This window comes from Rhinolophus hipposideros (assembly GCF_964194185.1).
Source record: "Rhinolophus hipposideros genome assembly, chromosome: 14".
NCBI classification, from domain to species: Eukaryota; Metazoa; Chordata; class Mammalia; order Chiroptera; family Rhinolophidae; genus Rhinolophus; species Rhinolophus hipposideros.
The window spans coordinates 12,507,173-12,526,874 of NC_138060.1; the positions used below are offsets into that span (position 1 = coordinate 12,507,173).

Consider the following 19,702-nt stretch of genomic DNA (forward strand, 5'->3'; position numbering starts at 1 on the left):
CCAAACCCCAAAGCCTTGGAAAAGTCAGAGGGCGAGAACGTGTGTTTGCTATGCTCTGGGACTAAGACAGCAACAAAGGCAACACAAATGCTTTCCCTACTTCACAGACATTACTTTTCTGTAACTACTTGGAAACCTCCAGAAACCAGCAGACATCACAGTGCCTTGAAAATATGCTCTCTGCAGATGAAAGGTATTATTATATCCTGTTACCTACCTAAGGTAACTTATGAAGAGCTCCTGAAAGCTTTCTGCAGCCCGAAGAAAATACAGTGGTTCCCCCAGAGCCACGGGAAATATGTTCCAAGATCCCCAGTGGATGCCTGAAACCGTGGATAGTACTGAACCCTGTATTATGTACGCTTTTTCCTATATATTCCTACGATAGTTTAATTTACAAATTAGGCAGAGTAAGAGATTAACAATAACCAATAAAATAGAACAATTATAACAAGGTACAGTAATAAAAGTTATGTGAATGTGGCCTCTCAAAATAGCTGATATCTAATCTGAAAATTGATATGGCTACTAAATGACTAATGGTCGGGGAGTACATACAGCATGGGGACGCAGGACAAAAGGATGATTCACCCAAGATGGCTGGAAATTTCATCACACTACTCAGAGTGGCATGCAATTTAAAACTTATGAAAAGTTTCTTTCTGGAATTTCCAATTTAATATTTTTGGACAGCGGTTGACCACAGGTAACTAAAAGCACAGAAAGTAAAACCGCGGATAAAGGACTACTGTAATAAGCTTGAAGTCCTTTTACTTTATTCTTGGCCACAGGAATAAAACACTTACCCAGTAAGGCTTTTTTTTTTTCCTTCTTACCTTTATTTACATTTCATTTACAGGGTTGAAAATGCATTCCAGCATTTCATCAACCCTATGTCTGAATACATACAAAGAACCAACCCTATTCTGTGTATCCCTATAGTGGCCAAGTGGGAAAAATTAAGATCTCTCTCTCCAAGTTAGTTTTCAGGCCTCACTTACCTGGCCTTTCCACTTGCCAAAATTCAGCTATCAGGCTTAAAGCACGCAGAGGTCAATCCACTAAGTGCAATTCACGTTGTTAGGGAAAAGATCACTGGCTTTGGAGTCAGAATCCTAGATCCATAACTTTCAAAGCTATCCCAACTGGGTAAGTTTTTTACCTACGCAAAACTTCTATTTGCACACCTAGGAAATACAAGGATGAATTTCAGGTAAGGCGTGTCCAGCCGCTAGCATGAGGCCCACCATGCTCATAGCAGATACCCAATAAATGGTGGTTTGTGTTAGCCATGCCACATTGTAAAAACAGCTGTGGCAGTAACAGTAGAATTTCCAGATACCTGGCTTCACCCCTGCAAGACTGGCTGGGGAGGGAGGTGTTCTTCCTAGAAATCAGGGCTTCCATCAGAAAACAGGACACAGGAGTAAACTCCCAGGTCCACTGGAAGGACAGGGCAGGACAGCTATCAGTAGCAGATGCAGATAATCAGACCATCACTGAAAAGGGGTTTGCCTTGACCCTTAGTGGCCAGGGGAGCACTACGGCTCTGCACGGACATACGAGTCTAGGTCTGGAGGACTATTTCCCTTTAAGAGTCACTCTGAAATCTGGCTCTGCTGAAGAGTAGGAGGAAGTCCTCGGAGAAATCCCTTTCTTCCCCTTCTCACATGCACCTGCACAGCAGCTCTCATCACCCCTCCCCAGGGTTTCCAAGGCAGGCTTAGGATGAGGCGTGAGGACCCACAGGCTCTTTCAACACTCGGACTTGAAGACTTCAACATCCTTGTTTATCCTTCACAAAAGAATTTATAACTGAAACCCAGATTCTTATCATCTGCACCAAACAAAGGGCATGTGTCCAGCCTGCCAAACATTCTCGGGGAAGGAAGCATTCCCATCCAGAATCTGAAAAACAATTAAAAGGGATGGGTTTTCCCAGGCGTCCCACTGCTTCCCTCCCCAGCATCAGTCACCCCTGCCCTAGTTCTTAACCTGCAAGTGCAAACTGACACACAGGACCTGATGCTAGAAGCCCTTCTGGGCAGACCTGAGCTTTCCGATAAAAGTATATTTTGTCTGTCTCTCACACTTTCCCTAACTTCCATTTCCAAATTAAGCAGCGGGTTGTTGAATGCAGAATATTTACTCCACCTAGAAAAGCCACCCATTTTAACAGTGTGTTGGAGAAAGGAGCCAAAAATCCTCAGAGGTGTGTTTGGACTTCTCTATACTATGTGGATACAGAGACTACAACTCAATCCACCTCCATACCCAGAGGTGTGTTAAAGCCTGGACCACTGGTAATAATCTGTGGAGTCCAGCACTTGGATCTGGTATGAGCTTGGCTATTAAGTAGAAATGGGAAGATGTGCCTGAATAAAGCAAAATACCCAGGAGGGCCCGGGATGCTGTGTGAGGCAGGATTCTATAGTCTCCTACTCCAGGCAGGAGGGAATAAGCACCGTAATGGACTGGCACTCTTGTCAAAGAGCTTCTGCAGACCGTTTGCAATCTCTAAAGATGCCAAGGTCCCTTCTACCTTTCATGTTGCTGAGCATGAGCTCAAATAGAATGCTCAAGGTATTTTCTAAGCTGTCCTTGATTTCCTAGGCAGCAGAGGCTGCTGGCATTTTAAAAGTATGCAGGTCTCTTTTGCAACCCTCCATGAGTCCCACATGTTTCACCACCTAGAAGCCGAAGAGGGAGAAATCAAAGCCAGGCATTCTGCTAAATGCCCACTCGGGAACCAGTAAATTAACAATAATGGCTATTATTTTCAGGTGCTTACTATTTGCCAGGACTGTGCCAAATGCCTTACATGGCTTACTTCATTTACTCTATAAACAAACTCATGGAGCAAGGGCTGTTACCCCATTGCACAGATAAGCAAACAAACCCATAAAGCTCAATGACCCCAACTCTCTATCCAGATACCCAGACTCCAGTGCTTTCTAGTAACAGTGCCTTCCAGAAGGTAACCAACCCTCTGCATCCGTGACCAGAATCTCTCTTGACACTGTGTTTTGAAGGGGTAGGAAAGGGAGAAGGGGTGATCAATGTCACAGAGGGTGTGATAGCTGAGAACAGTTCTTCTGGAAGGTGAAGTGAGGGCGGAAAGGGCAATAAAAATACAATGCAAGCCACAAATGCAAGCCATGTATATAATTGTACATTTTATGATAGTCACAGGAAACAGTAAAAACAGGTAATATTAATTTTAATAATGCATTTCACTTAACCCAATATATCTAAAATATTATCATTTCAATATTTAATCAATGTAAACATTTAATGAGATATTTTACATGATTTTTCATATGTCTTTGAAATTCAGTGTGTATTTTACACTTAAAGCATATCTGCATTCAGACGGGCCACATTTCACTGCCCATTAGCCACATGTGGCTAGTAGCTTCCGTGCTGGACAGTGTAGCTCTACAGACATTTCAAAGCTAAGGCTCAACATCAGAGAGACCCTTAGGGGGGAAAAAATTAATATCCAGGAAACAAATATGGGATTACCTGATGTCATCCAAGTACTTGGTATATTAACCAAACACCACAAATTTATCTGATGTCAACTTCTCAAAGGAAATACTTTCACCTTTTATCCCTACTCTCTAATTTCCTTAATAAAAATAACACAAGTCAGAGGACCACTCAAATTTTGAGAAACAAGTTACTCACCCTAATAGTAACAATTAATTTTTCAAAGTAAACACAAGATACTTTACCAGGTATAAACAACATGGGGAAAGGATCCATTCCATCAGTCACAGTTTTAGTAACTGCAGTCACCAAGCCCACACACTTACTTAAATAACTAAGAATTCAGAAAGGTGTCACTTTGGAATATAAACAGTCCTACAACAGCCATAATCTGATGCAAAACCTCTGGGCTTTAAAGAAAGGAAAAAAGTCACTAATTTTAGGTCCCTAAACCTCCATTAGTAGGGCTCATCAATTAGAATATGATGTAATCACCATCAAGAGCTTAGATTTTTTTCCCCCTGAATGAATGAAAGTGAGTCAAACATGAGCATAAAGCAGTTTCATGGATCAGGATACTTGCTATTGGTACCTGCTCTTTCAAGTCAATTTCGAGACAGCTCTATGGCTTAAAGATTGTCCATGTGGCAGTAAACCTATTTGCAAGGATATAAAAGTCCGTAGATAGCTTTTCCTTATATTTTCAAAGGTTGGCTGTGTCTCAGCATAGCTCAGGAACGGCACCAAAGTCCTCTCCAAGCCAACCCTTGCGAAGCATTCATTCTAAGACACCAGGCATTGGCAGGAAAGAGCTCCGTGATCGATTAGCAATGTCTGCCACGGCTATGGGCATGGGAATCTTCATTTCAAATATTGATCTCCAATCCCTGTGCACAAAAACTGTAAAACAACACAATGGCAAGAAGACAAAATATGCGCTGCAGACTTCCACTGCACGTCTCCATCCATATGCACCCCGGGTCCCATGTGAACACAGAAATAAATACAAAGCAAGGCATTTACATTATATCCACACAGACAATTTCAGTAATAAGAATACCAAAAGTAGCTCTGAACCTTTTCCAAGCTGGGGACATACCAGAGCAAATTAAAAATCCAATAGCCATCATTAGTAAATCTCTGTCAACAAAAAATGTTCCTGAGTAGCCATGTGCACGTTAAATTTATCCATCATTTTCTCTGCTAGCTGAGACACATGACAGCCTCCAGAATAGCCAAGTTCAAATTTCGATTCCTCCACTTCATTCAATGTAGGATTGCTGTTCCCTGAGTTTCAGCTCTCTCATCTCTTCATAGGGTTGCATGGCAGTAACTGAGAGCATACTTATGCAAGCATTCATTTCATAAACCGTAAGCAACAGCTATTAAAAGCAGGTACCATTTGTAACATCCTGCGTATCTAATGGTATTCTGATGCTTTGCATACGATATCTCATTTAATCTTCCAAAGGACTTTAGGAGGTTCAAACTCCCCCATTTCACAGATAAGAAAACCCACACAGTTAAGTAAATAGCCCAAGTTGGTAAAGGACAAAGCTAGAATTCACTGACTGGGGCCAGTTACTTAACTTGACTGACAGATCTGTGCAATTCAAAACACTTGCATTTGGCAGGGCCTCTTTCATAAGAATCCACTTGTCTCAAGTCTCATTTCCTCAAAACCTTACTAAAGGTCCCAAGGCATAAAAGAGTTATTTGCACAAACTCCTTTATCTGGTCAGAGTGCTTACATTTCACCCAGATTCTCCAGAAATCAATTTTCTTTCCACTTAATATAACCAGAGAAGGCAAAAACCTCAAGAACCAGGAAAGTAACTCACTTATATCAGTTACGACGCTTCAATCAGAGTTTTTCTTTTAAAAATCATACTCTAAAAAAATGTCCAGAAAGAAGTCTAATGCCGGAGTTACCCACTCTCTATCCCATGAAATAATTTCAGCAGCTTCTGTCCCAATTGACAAATTGAGAAAATGAGGGGCTGATGCCTAAAATTGTCAAGTGATTTGCACACATAGATATAGAGAAAATGGCTAGTTTAGAAGAGAAAACAACTGGATCAGAGAGAAATAAAATAGGGCAGGCAGTGACTAATAATGTGTTCTATACTAATGTGACCAATACTTGTCAAGCAACAAAAAGTTATCAGTTCAGGCAGGCCACGCCCTTCTCCTGGCCCAACCTGCCCAAAGCCATTGCTAGTCAACAGGTCACTATTCATCTCATGCTTTATAATTAGCACAAGCAAGCTCTACTGCCCTCTACACACCTCATGTCACTATTTCTAGAACAACCAAAGCAGAAGTGAAGATGCCTACTTCTAGATCGGCCCTAAAGCTAAGGCCACTTCTGATGCAATAAATACTAGAGAGTCCCAAAATGTAGCCTAAATTATTCCACAAGAGAGAGAAAAAAGGTTTGGAACCATGAAAGCATAATCCTACTACCCCACAAGACATTTGACCCCTAATTAGAATATGTTTTGTTTTCAGCAATAGATACCTTGGTGGCCAGCAACAGAAGATACAAATTTAGCTTCTCACTTTTTAAAGAGGGACTTGAAACGCCATGACACATTCTGAATTCTCTTCAGGAAGATGTTAACCTTGAATATCATTTCTCTTAAGAGGATGAAATATACAAATGTGGGATTTCTGGAAACCACATACAATGGTACCAATGTCTTGTAAAATGTCCTGGAATTGTTTTAGAGAGCACTACCAGTTCCTTCCATCAGTCCTCAAATATGCCCACTCCCACCAGATACTGAAAATACGACAGGTGGAAGGAGGAATGAGGTCCTGCCCACAAAGAACTGATCGCCTACTATGAGTCATGTAAGAAATTCATGTGAACATACTGTATATTATAATAACCGGATAAAAAAGATGTGCTGGAATTGGGGTGAAGGAATCACCCCCTCAAATCTTTGATCTGTCCATGCCAAAAACTTGCCTCTCTATCAATTCAAAGTTCAGTTTTTCATCTGTCATTTTTGGAAAAATTAAGATACGTGAGTATTTCCATCATCTATTAGAAATCCATGCATGGATTTCATGTGCAAAAAATTAGCGGGTCAAGGATGTTATATGGAAAAAATATGATCTTTGGCAAGGGATCCGCTAATATGACACCTCTAATAATAACTTACGTAGATCCTACTCTATGGGTCAATGTCCTTCTCTCTTGTGCCCCCACACTATGCCTTCCTTGAGTAGTCTGACAACAAGAAAGTGACCAAGGGGGCTATTTCTTCAAGTCAAATGGGAGATTTTTCAAAACACAGCTTTTTTCAACGGAACAAGCCAGCAGCAATAGGAATCGCCACATTACTGTGCACTGTCCAAGCAGCATGCCATTTGCAGAACCAGAAAGGGACACAGCCTGGAGAGCTTAAGCTGTAGACTGATAGGAATAGTCACTGCATCAGCCAATGATACATGTGCTCGCACTAGTGCATGCACGCGCACACACTTACACACAAGCAATCCAGGTAATACAACACCCCAAACAAGCAACAACAAAAAATCTGTCCCTCAGGTAGAAATCTAGAAATCACCTACACGCAGGTGCCAAACACCTCCAGGGACCAGCTGAGTATCGTAAATAACCGCTGCGGGCCGGGCTCCATCTCAAGGGGACAGCCACTATTTAGTTCCAGCTTACTGTTGTTGGCAACCAAGAACACAGGCCCTCTACACACCTCATTTTTTTTTTCAGGAGTAACCTCGACTTCTGTGAGAAGCCCCCCCACCCCAAGGGCAGCGGTTTCCATCTGTTTTGGTCATCACTGCCCCCTCCCTGTGCCTGGAACAGTGCCTGGCACTATGGGTACACAAGTTATACTTGTTGATAATACAAATGTGAAACACCCTAATTTTTAACTCAACTGTTTTCTTTTTTCAACACAGTATGACCAAAGAACATGTCAGATGCCACCTGCAGAACCCCAGATAACGCAAATGACTATTTCTCCATTTCTCTTGTCCAGACAGAGTAAGACAAAAGATCCGAAACTAGCCTCTTGGTTCTCCTTTCACACAAAGAAGACTGCCACCACTATTCCAATCATAAATCACATTAAATGCTTTTAAGGCCACACATATCTCCGCTGGCATGAGCAAACCTCCGTTTTTTTGACCTACACTCCAGGAGAAATAAGGTTTAATGTTAAAAAAGGAAAATAGCTTATAGGCATTCCATTAACCATGATCCACTCACCACCTTGTCTGTTACTCCCTGGGGATACTCTGTAGCAAGGTCAGTAAGATAATCAGCGGGTTCTTAGGGCCTTAGGAAGCAAACTCTCAGTGGAAAGTTAACAAGAAGTCCACAGCACAAATCACAATATAATATGCAGTGGTCATTGGACTTGCATGTTGCAGAAGGACCACAACCCTTCCAAAGTGCCTAGGCTGGAATCACCAATCCCTAAAATTCCAGAATAATTTTAGAAGCCATTTAGTTATGGGTAAGGAAAACAACCCCAAAGGAACTGACAGTCTTGCCCAGATCCCACAGCTGACTCGGCTGGCTCCCATGGCTATTTCTAAATGCCAGAGGAAAATCCAGAATCCAAACCACTCTTGCCAAGTACAACTCCCTCAGACCTTTTCCGAAGTTGTGATTCAGAGCCTGCAGCACACCCTTAAATGATATAAGGCATGATAGTATCACATTATTTAAAGTAATTCTATTCAATGCCCCAAACAAAAGTTCTCCAACTACAAACTAAATCGACATAGATCATTTTGAAGAGTCAAAAAAACTAACAAACTCACTCTATCCAGTTATTATCAGCTTATTCAGAAGCTAACGTAATTTGCTGAAAGGTCATCTCTTCCATGTAACCAAATAAAATCCTATACTAATTGCATTACTTCCTTATTTAATTGTAGCAAATACAGGAAGACACCTTCATTTCACCCAGTGTTTACGGTACTTGCTTTTATATGGGAAAAGCACTAGGGTGAAACCACAGGCCGGGTCTGTCTTGTAATTGGCCTTCCTGTGCAAGTACGAAAAACAGCTTTCAAAGAGCAACCAGTTTGAAATTCAAAATAATCCTGAGATGATTAGAAAGACATATTATAGCCACCCCCACTTACTAGGGTGACCTTGGACAAGTGACAACCTCCTTCAGCTTTAATTTTTCTCGTCCTAAAGTGGGGATATTCATGGTTTCCACTTCCAGAGAGGATTCAAGCAGCATATAAAAAACTCAGGCACAGCAACTAGATCAAGCCAAGAGCTAGGTGAGCGTGGGCTATTGTAAGCACTGTTATTTGCCCAAGGTAACACTGCTACAACCCATCAAGACTTTCAGTCTGGCCCTCTGGGATCCCAGTGTGGTTCCTAAATAACAGATGCATGTATCTGGGACTCCACGTCTCCCAACATCACCTAACGCCACTTCCACAAGATGCTGGGTAATCTGGCAAAGGAAGCCCAGTTACCCAGTGACAGAGCCAAGCCATCGGTGGGTTCTTAGCCTCCACACTCACGGAATCCAAACACGTCAGAAAAGTGGTATTTTTTTTTAAATGACTAGAACTCTCTTATAAATAAGAACTCTTTTGTAAATAACCACTGCTTTGTAAATAAATCTTTTTGAGATTCATGACGAACTTGACTCTTGGAAAGTCAATTACATTCCCTCACTAATCTGAACTATGCTTTGGTATTTGGTAAATTGCTTATGGCTGTGTTTCCTATCCAAATCATTCCAAATTGATGAGTTTATCTGATTTCAGTGCACTGTGGAACTTAATGAGGCTGCAATGGTGTAAAACCTCAAAATATCTCCTGGCTTCATATAGTAACTGGTATGAATTCCTCAAAAGTATACCCTCTGCAATATCAATTGACAACCTGCTTCAGTCTTCTCGTGAGAAAAATAGTATCACAGACCCAAAAATAAGACCAGTTGTCCTATTTTCTTACATGGAAGTGTTAACATATTCCATGAACTATGCTTTCGTTTCTTTTTTAGTTGCTAGATTTCAGTAGCCAACTGTGTCACTTTGCTACAGCCCAAAAATAGCTAAGTTGAGTAGTTTTAAAATCACACTTTGTTGTTTGGCCAGAAAACCATCATGCTGACTTCAGTTTGCAAAGAACTGATTAGAAGGCAGGCACTAAGCACCGTGCGCGGTTCTCTGATGCTCTGCAAGTCTGAATCTACCCAGATGTGGAGACCAAGACAGTAGCGTGAGCAACGGTCACACAAGTACAAAATAAAAGCAACACCCAAATACAACTGCTTGCCTCTCATTAGTGGCACAGAAAGGAGTGTAACAGAGACCCATTCTCCTTGGTTACCTTGCTGTCCAGAAGGCCTTAGAAAAATGGGCATTCCAGTATGCAGGACCAAGCAACTCTTTCCAGGAAGAGTAACACCACAGGGGGGAACTTTGGACATTCACAGGGCAGAGTTTAAGCCTGCAGAGAACATCTTTCCCTTTTTTAGGTGGGAAAGTGGAGACCTCCTTTGCCATGTGAGTAAGGAGTTATATCTCAGGCTTCACTGAGGTTTTGTCATTTTACACCTCGAATCGTAACCACTTGACTAATTTTACATGGGATGCCCTTGGGCCAGTCCTTAGTCCTTCTTGCCCTCAAGTACAAAAAAATAGCATGGGAGTTTTAATTTCTAAAATGCTCTTGTTTTTGCATGCAGTTGTCCTTTTTATTTTCCTCTTCCCACATACTCCTCATCTCTTCAGTACACATGAAATAAAAACAGTTAATTTGTTGAGCACTTATTATTTACCACACACAGGGCTGAGTAAATCCTTTAGCAAGCCTTCTCATTCAAGCCTCAGAAAGACTTTAGGAGTCAGGGTACAATCACTATGTCATTTCACAGAGAAAAAAATAAAAGACAGGCACAGAGAGGTTAAGTAACTTGTCTAAGGCCCCACAACTAGCAACAGCAGAGGCCAGCTGGCTCCAGAGACCATATTCATAAGCGTACTTTGATATACTCCATACAACTTTCCACAGCTACCTGGTTTTGAAAGAAAATAAAAAGTATTAACAGGTTCTCGGTTCCTAAGACTTCTCCTTGCTACATGAAGATGAAACAGTCCACTGATGATCATAAACCGGTTGGCAGACACCAAAGTTCTCACCCCCCCCACCCAAATTACATCAGTAGCACCACCCAATTCAGTTGGGGGGCGCAAGGGGTGTTCAAAACCAGCACATTTGGAACCTGGTCTGCTGTCATTCCTCCAGCACTTTCTATGTTTTTTTAAACGTCATATCAAGTGTCATGGCCATAAAAACTTTGAGCCTGTTAGGCCTGGCAAGCATCTCACATGGATATTTTTTCTGCCAGTCAAAACACCAAACATTTTGCTGTAGATGATGCCAGGTGAAGTGGCCCCTCCAATTACACGTTTCCCGCCAGGAGGAGACAGGAGCCCACAGAGCCCTCTAGCTACTTCAGGCAATCTTGCACAGCCATCACTATAAACCTCACAATCCTTTTCCTAAGAGGAGCAAACCACAAATTGACATTCCGTATTTCCATCATCAGAGACTTTTCTGAAAATGAAATTCACTGACATTACTTCTCGATCTATGTTTTTAAAGAGTCAATGCTATGATCTTGGAAATTTGAGACAAAAAGGAATTGTAGGACAAAACAGGGAGAAATAAACAAGAGTTTTCAAAACATTTTTTGGGGATTTTTGTGTTTGTTGTTACACCACCACATAAACACAGTATCAAAAAAAGTCCAATCAGATGGCTCTTTTTTTACAGATGTGCATTTGATCTTTAAGTGCACAGAACACTGCCGTAGTCCTGGGTTTGGTTCCTAGCAAGCAGGTCACTCCCATTTGTCAGACAGAGAAACCCAGATATCAGATCTTTTAAACATTTCCAAATATTTACTGAGGGCCTAACGTGTGCCCAGGTCCCAGCAACCTCACTCCGGAACAAACTCAGTTACTGCTGAATTCCACAAAAGCTCTCAGTGCCTGCTGGGGGCAGACTCTTCTCGGAAGACCATTTCTCACTTCCTTGAGTACCTCAGTAGCTACCAGCTTTGCCTAGATCAAACTCAGGTGGAGAACTACAAGGCCGGCAGGCCACACTTCCCTGGCTTCCTTTATATTGTTTGATGCATAGAGCTTTTATTCTCTACACAGACACAGCCAAAAATGCAGTTTCAGTGATTACCACCAGTCACCTGATAGTGGTCAACCTGTAACCGAAGCATACCAAGGATTTGGGGGCACATCAAGCACTTTGGAGGAAACTTTCGATATCCTGAATTTCTCCCATAAACTCTGAATTCTTAAATGTGATGACATGATGGATGTGCCACAGAATGAAAGTGTTAATCACAAATTTTTCACTCTTGCAATTCAGAATGCAAGTCCACGGTATAATCTTCATCCTGCTTAGAAATGATATTGCATTGTGCTTAGTGCTCTCTTAAAATGCTGAATGGAAATTCAGATTTAAAAAGGAAATAAAAACCTTTCACCATAAAAGGGAAGAGTTAAAGCAACAAGCATTAGCAATACTTAATTTGCTTTCTTCATGTAGGTAAGGCTAATGAAAGTGTCCAAACTGTCCTTTGGGTCAAGAAGTTTCCAAAAAATGGGGGAGGGGGTAAGGATATAGGAGGGGGGCCCTTAATAACAAATGCTCTGGGGCATCTTAAACGATCTTACATGAATGGCAAGAGAGTTCATTCCAATTGGTGCGCTGATAAGACAACTGATTATACTACATTAACTTGGGAGTTTTTCAAAATAGAAGCATGAATCTGAGAGGGGCTTTGTTTTGTTTTGTTTTGTTTTGCTGCATAAAATCATAAGCATTCCCTGTACTACTTCATATAAACAACATAATCTTTTATTCAGTGAAAACAAGTCCATAATTAAGGGGAGATGCTCAGAGTTTCACTTATTGGCTAGTACTTTTTCTCATTTAAGCCAACCTTTCCTATAACCTTTCTACCACCATCAACAGCAACTTCTCCTATTTCCAAAAAGTCCTGTTATGCCAATTTGTATTAATGTGCTAACTTCATCAACTCTGTAATGTGAATACTATTTGGAAGGAAACATCAAAGATTTCATTCCATAACTGTGTCGGAGGAACCAAGACTGGATAAAGATTCTTGATTTTCAAATAAGACACTTGAAGGGGGAGTGTGGGGACAAGACTGCATGATTTCTCACCCCATTCCTCAGAGCGAGGTATCTGACTTAAAAATATCACTTTTGCATTTTTTTAAGGCCATAAACGACGTCCATCAGGACTAAAGCATGTACAGGCAAATACACCGAGACAGCTTAGAGGGAGATGCTCGGGACATCAATCATGGATCCTCAGATTCTGACACCTCCAAAGTATGCCGCAGAGCTTATCCATCTGAAGTATTTCCAACGTCAGCCTCTGGATGTAATCTAATTAGGGTACAAAATGTATCAGAATCAAAGAGGTTTCACTCTGAGGATGGAGAGAAAAAAATCAATAAAAAAATAAATTCTTTTTTAAGTTTCTTTTGAACAGCTTAAGAATGAAAAATACATAAAACGTTACCCCTCTCAAGCAACGTGTTTGATATCCAGCTGGAGTCACTTACATTCTCAGTGATAGCAATATATATATACCAAAGGCTTATTAAATGAACTAGGGGTAAAATAAAGAGGTGTTGGGGAGAATGGGAAGGAGGAAGACTGAGTTGGTAATTGTAGCTGAGTGGGAGGACCGGAGTCCATTACATTTTTCCATTTTCACAAGTTTTTCGTTAATATTTTTAAGACATGTAAAGAAAAGAACGTACTATGTATGCACTATATCACGTCTGATCACGAGAGTGGAAATATCACTTGAAACACTAACAGCAACGCCATACTTTTGTTGAGACTAAAAGACATTGTTTCCGATGGGCTGGGGCAAGACCCATGCCACGCCATGGCTGTTTCCAAAACCCTTCCAAATTACAGCTCCCCTGTATCCTTACAGATGCTTGAGAACTCAAATGCAACTGAAAAGTTGGTTTAATTCTGAGACGAAACAAACAAACCAACAAGGGATTTTGGTTAAAACTTCACAAAAAAGTACCCTAATCCAATACCAGAAGCATTTGCATCTTTCCTGTCAAGCAGATTAAACGCTTCCAACGTTATGAAAGGCAAGGGGGATCCCAAACCGAACTCAAGGTTCCGTGGGGTTTAGAGCCGGCCAGGAGCAGCCGCGCGGAGCTGAGGTCGTCTGCTCCGCAGAGGCGCATCCGCAGCCCCCAAGCCTGAGACCCCGACCGCGCGGACCCCATCCCGGCTCCCATCTTGTCTCCCACCAAAGCAAGGCCTCAGGGCACCGAGGTGGCCGAGCATCACCAGTGGAGGTGGCAGGAGCCACGCCGAGTGGCTCGAGAGCGCCTCCTGAGGTCCAGCGATGTCACGGCACCTTGGGAAAACCGAAAGCAGACGTCTCCCGCGGCTCTCTGACATGGTAACTTTACCTGGTTCCAAGCGCCGCTGCACCCTCTCCGGCGGCACTTTCCCAAACCACATCTCCTCTTCCCCGTGCCCCAAACCACTGCCCCTTCCGTTTCTGACACCCTTCGGCTCTCGGACCAGGGAATGCGCTATTTACCTCGCAGCGGGGACACTAAAACAAAATATGGAAGATTAAAATTGTCCAAGCCCCACCGAGGCAGGATCACTGGCGGTCCCGTTTTGGATTCCAAGCTTCCTCAGAGCAGGAAAAAGAAAATCACGACCAGCCACTGACTGCATGCCCGAGCGTAAGGAGAAGGCCAGAGTGGAATTAGAAATTCCTTGTTTCGCAAGGCTATCCTGCTGCCTCCCACTGCCCCCAGGAAAGCGTGACCCGTACAGAACTCGAGCCCAGTGTACACCTGAGTCCACTCTGCCGGAGTCCACAGCAAAGACGAAAGTCTAGAAGGAGCAGACGACTAACACCAATACCGAGCAGTAATCTTTTAAAGGAGAGAGTGCATTTTTAAGAGGAAATGCCCACACCGCCTCCAGCCCCAAGGCTGGCCTCTGGTGGGCAAACCCCAAGCCTCGGGATGAGTGTGGATGCATGCCCTCGCTCGGCATCAAGCTAGGTTTCTGGGCTGTGGCAGAAGCTCCGGGAGATTCCAGGGGCAGGAGAATGCAGAGGGAACAGGGGGTGCCGAAGACAAGTGTCTTGCCTCCGCCCCTCGAGGCCACCCCCATGCCTACAAAGGGAACACTCGCTACCAGTCCCCGAGGGCAGTGAGAGTGCCCGCGCCCTGCTCTAGGGCGCACGACGGAGCTGGGGAAACCGTTGCACCAAAACCCGGCCGCCCGGAGACAGGCGGCTGTCACCAGGGAGAGGAGAAACACCGGGGCACGTTCCCTTTTTTGTTTGGTGCAGATAACACCCACCTCCAGGTATCCAGGAGCTGGAAGATGAGAAGGCAGAAAAGCGGGGGGTTCTCTGCCCTTAAGACAGCGAGGGATGAAAAACGAATCGCCCCCTTCTACCTACCCCTTCCCCAGTCAGGGCAGAGAAGGTGGCCTCCACCCCTGGCGAGGGGGCCGGACGGATTCGCGGGAGCTTGGGGCTGTAGTCCGGGGAGTCTGCAAAACGGTAGAGGGAGGCGGCTGGCCTCTGCCCTCCAGGAGGGGAGAGAGGAAGGGGGGTCAGCCGGTGGAGGGCTGGAAGTGGAGGGTCGCCGAGCCGCACACCGCTACGTGCGATCACTTATTATCGTCATCAATTGCAAATACCATCCCTGTCTTAACCTGGCCAAAAAGGAGCGAGTGTGGATCTGCCAGCCGCGAACAGCCTGTAAAAGGGCAGAGATGAAGGTAGGCAGGCGCGCGAGAGACGGAAAAACCCGCCCGGGCGCGAACAGCAACCCAGTCGCCGACGCGTCCCCGGCGCCCCGACCCGACCAGCCCAGCCCAGCCGACCGGAGTTTCGGGGTAAAGGGGCCGCAGATCTCCCTAAACCGCCTGCTCCTTGCACTCCCACCGCACCCAGGCCCCCGCTCCCGGGATGGCCGCCTCGCACGAGCACCGAAACGCAGCCCCGCGCTCCAGCCCCGACCGGGGGTCCCCTGGCCCTCGAGACCAGAACGCAGACTGTTCCCAATATCCTCAATCCTCACGGTCAACCTCCAGATACCCTCCGCCGAAAACTACCCTCTCCAAAGGGTCGCGGAGCAGCAAAGCAAGTCACTAATTCTGAGCTCCTTTAATCACCGCCTGAGCGAGGGGAGCACCCTGGGCCCCTCAAACCCACAGAAGCATCTTCCCTTGGTCACAGTCTCCCCAACCTCCCCAGAACTCTAGTTCTCGCAAACGGCGGAGGATCAGCAGAGCGAGTCCCCTTTTCTCCCGACTCCGGCTCCCCCAGACCCTCCCCAAACCCGAGCGAGAACAGACCCCCCGAGGCCCCTGAACCCTTCCCCGGTCAGCCCCTTCTTCCATCCTCCCCAACCACGAGCCTCCCTGATCGCCACCAAAGCCAGCAGAGCACATCCCTCTCTCCTCCACGGGCGTCGGGCCCCCCTCCACCCTCTCCGGGGTCCCTCGGACCGGCGCCCGAGCTTCGTGCCCGGGCGACAACTCCACATCCCCCGCGCGCGCCGGCCAGGGCCGCGTCCCCTCGGCGCCCGGCACTCACCGGGGAAACACACGACATAATGGAGCACTGAACTGGTGATTTTCAGGAACAAAATCCACCAACACGGTTCCAGTAACCTCCGCATGTCCGAAAACGCACATCGAAAAGAGAAAGGCAGGGGGGTAAACTTGTTGAATAAGTTCTTGCCTCCGTGTGAGCCTCCGCTAAGCCCGTGCTCTTCCCCTGGTCAACCGTTCTGCTGGCCCCCAGCGCCCAGAGGTCCGATCGCCCCTGGAATCCGGGAAGCCGCCGAGTGTCCCCGAGAAACCTCAAAAAGTGACCGGGAACGCGGAGCCACGCTGGGGATGATCCTCGGCCGAGCAGGACTGCTTTCCGTTCAAAAAGGAGCAAGCCGAGCGAGAAACGCGGGGAGTCGGAGGGAGGCGGCGATGCCCGGGGCCCGGGGCAGGCAGGGACCGCAGGCGGCGGCGGCGAGCAGCCGAGGATCCCCAACTTGAGTCGGCAGCGCAGCGCAGCCCGAGAGCCGGCGGGCGGCCGCGGGGCTGAGCGCGGCGCGGCGTCTCCGGGCTTCAGGCAGGCAGCTCTTTCAGGGCCCCGGGAAGGAAGGAGGCATGTTCGCGAGCGGGGAAGGGGAGGGGAGAGGCGGGGGAAGCGAAGAGCCCCCCCCAAAATAGAAACGGCCGGAGGAAACGGAGAACAACACAAAGGATCTCAGAGGGGTGCTGGGGCCGGGGCGCCTTCAGTCCATGCTCCTGAAAGTTGTGGCTCTGGCGCAGGCTGGGGAGGAACGGGGAGCGCGGGGCTGGAAACTGGCCATGCCTCCATACAGGAAGTAACATGTGAGCATGGATCCTGGCAGAGACTTTAAAGCCGGCGAGCGAGCAGGGGGCGCGCGGCGGCGGCGGCGGCGGCGGGGGCGCGCGAGCAGGGGCGCGCGCCCACGGCGGCGACGCGCAGCAGAGGCGGCTCTGCCGGCGGGCGCGCGCGCTCCGCACTCTTAAAGCAGCCACTCTCGGCTACCGCCCTCTCCACAGGGTCGCACAGCCCAGTTCTCACCGCGCGCGACCCCGGGATCTGCGGGCTGGCCTGGGGCAATCTGGGGCCTGGGGAAGACTCTGGCCGAGTCTTGGAGGGAAAGAGGAGAGCGGCTGCCTTCCGGGACCGGCACGTCTTTGCCAGATTCCCGTTCTGCGAGCTCTTAAAGACGCCGCGCTTTGCGCGGGCTTGGCGAGGTCTCCCCACGTCCGCGTTACTCGGGGATCCGGGACTTGGGGGGAGGGGGAGCTAACTCGGAACTGAGGAGAGGAGGGGGGTGGCCGGTTGCCTTTTTAGGGGCCGGGGTATCCCGTTGGTTTCATCGCCAAGGCAGCACCGCAGCGGGGCGCGCCCCGCTCACCCGCTGTTGGCGCCCCCAGCCCAGCGCATTCCCCCGCCTGGAAACAAAGCCGAGCGGCCTTTGCCCTCCGGCGGCGTCGAGATGTTTTGTTTGTTTGTTTGTTTTTTCGGGCTGCTATTGGCCGAGTCAGAGGCTGAGGAGGTTGGGGGGAGGGGAAGAACATCGATCCTTGACTGGCAAAATCCAGTCCTTCCGAACCCCACACCCCATTTCGTCGCGCCGCGGAGGATCGGTGGCGGAGTTTTCCCGACTCGCAGCTCCACGAAAGGAGCGAAGGTTCCCGCTCTCGAGCCTGGTACCAGGGTGGGTGCAGGAAATGCGCCTCTTACCCCTGCCCTCCCCCCAACCCCCACCCCGGGCGAAAGGAGCCCGCGGGCCTGGACCTATTTCCTTGCAGCTACCCCGGGAACCGCTGCTTCTTTAGCAATCGGGGAAAGGCGTCGGGGGAGAAATGGGAGGACTGGCCTTATCTGTAATGAGTTTTGTCCCTTTACTCATGGTGAGAAGATCCTTATCGTTTAGACTTCTAAGCGCCCTACTTTTCTCTGTTAATCTGGCACTAAAAGTGGGGAAGGCGGGCTTTTGATTAAACGTGTAACTGAGCCAAGGTAATTAGCTATTTGTAATTTTTGCCTAATTTTTCTGCCTCCTGTTTATTTTTTTTCTTCTTCCTTTTATAAATGATCTTGACAAGTTTTTTAACGGGCCCCGCTGTTACATCCCACCATGCAGGGTCCCCCACCCACCCAAACATCCCAACCGGATACTAAGTTTTCAAATAATACACAGATGCTACCGCAAATTGTGATTAAGGAAGCAGTTTCACACCCACACTTCCAAAACAAAAACCTTTGAAAAGTTACCTTTGAGATTACCGACTAATAAAAGCCAGGAAGTTCCCGGGGAGGGCCCGCGCTCTATCTTTAGCAGAACGGGAGTGAACATCCTCCCCCAGGGCGGGGAATGAGTCGACTTTGTTTGCTTTGGAATTTGGCCCTTCCTGGTTTTGTTAAAATCCTTACTCCCGCATAAATACCTCCGAGGGTCAGTTTTTTGGGGAGTGTTGTATTTAAGGGATGTCGGTCATCAGTGGGTGCTTGGCGCGAGGTGAGAATGACCCCTGTGTGTTTGACTACTGTATTAAAATTGGGTGATAAAATGGGGAAATCCGTGGACTGTGAATCAGAACGGAGCGCCAGGTGAATTTCCTCCTTTGCAAAGTGGACGTCATAAAAACTGCCATTTGTGGAATACTATCTACCAGGCACTGTGCTGAATTCTTTCCATAAACTTCATTCAGCAAATTTATTGAGCACTTACTGTGGAGGGGGCTTACTAGGAACACAGCCATAAACAAAAAGGACAAGGCCTATGACCTTTGTACAGCTTACCTTCCAAAGTACAGAATACATAGTGTCACGGAGTCCTTGCAACAAATCTGCCAGCATTAAGAATTATGTCCCCCATTTTATAGACAAGGAAACCTGCTCAAAGGAACAAAATAATGGATCCCTAGCTAGTGAGTAGCAGAGCTGGGATTCTGAGGCCTGTCTATTTCCACAGATGTGAAAGGGAAAAGAAATGATGATTTGAGAAAACACTGAAATGTGGGATGGGGAAAAAATGGCTTAGGAGTGGGGAAACCTCACATGGGTTTGGAGAGTGAATTACTACTGCTGTACTAATAGGAGACCACGCTAAAAATTAACATCAAATTAGGTCTGGCCTGGTGACTGTCCTAGGACCCAAGGCTGAAGTTTACGCAAATTGCTGTTGGAAGCACTCTTATAGCCCAGGCCCCACCAGGTTTCATAACAAAATAGAATTTTACAGGCATGCCACACAAGATGCCTTCTTATTCATTCTACAACCAGTTAACAGGACAGCTCATACACACTAGACACTGTCTTTGCTGCACAAAATGACCCCCCAGTGTACCTGCCGTGCTCCCACTTGGTGTTTCCAACCCCCGCCCGCCCAGGGAATATAGGGGCCCCACAACACACTGAGCACCCCAGGAGAGGGTGTGAGGGGCCTGGGGGTGCCAAAGGAGAGAGGGTCTACTCTGATTCAAAGACAAGAAAGCTACAAAGAAGGCGCTGGTACCGGTAATCAATTACCCCAAACTCAGCAGCTTAAAACAATACACATTTATTATCTCACAGTTCTGGGGGTCAGAA

At 46.5% G+C, this 19,702-nt stretch overlaps 1 protein-coding gene across 4 annotated transcripts in view; it reads right to left on the reverse strand.

Moving 5' to 3' along the window:
* PTPRG (protein tyrosine phosphatase receptor type G) overlaps positions 1 to 16,915 on the reverse strand; it is a 705,739-nt gene extending 688,824 nt beyond the window's left edge. For 3 of the 4 annotated variants that reach the window (XM_081072431.1, XM_081072429.1, XM_081072428.1), the window contains exon 1: positions 16,166 to 16,905. In XM_081072431.1, coding sequence (XP_080928557.1) covers positions 16,166 to 16,250 — 85 coding nt within the window. In that variant the 5' untranslated portion in view covers positions 16,251 to 16,905. Of the gene's footprint in view, positions 1 to 16,165 lie in introns of all 4 variants that reach the window. The other variant, XM_081072430.1, reaches the window with a different exon arrangement.
* Between the last annotated feature and the right edge of the window lie 2,787 nt (positions 16,916 to 19,702).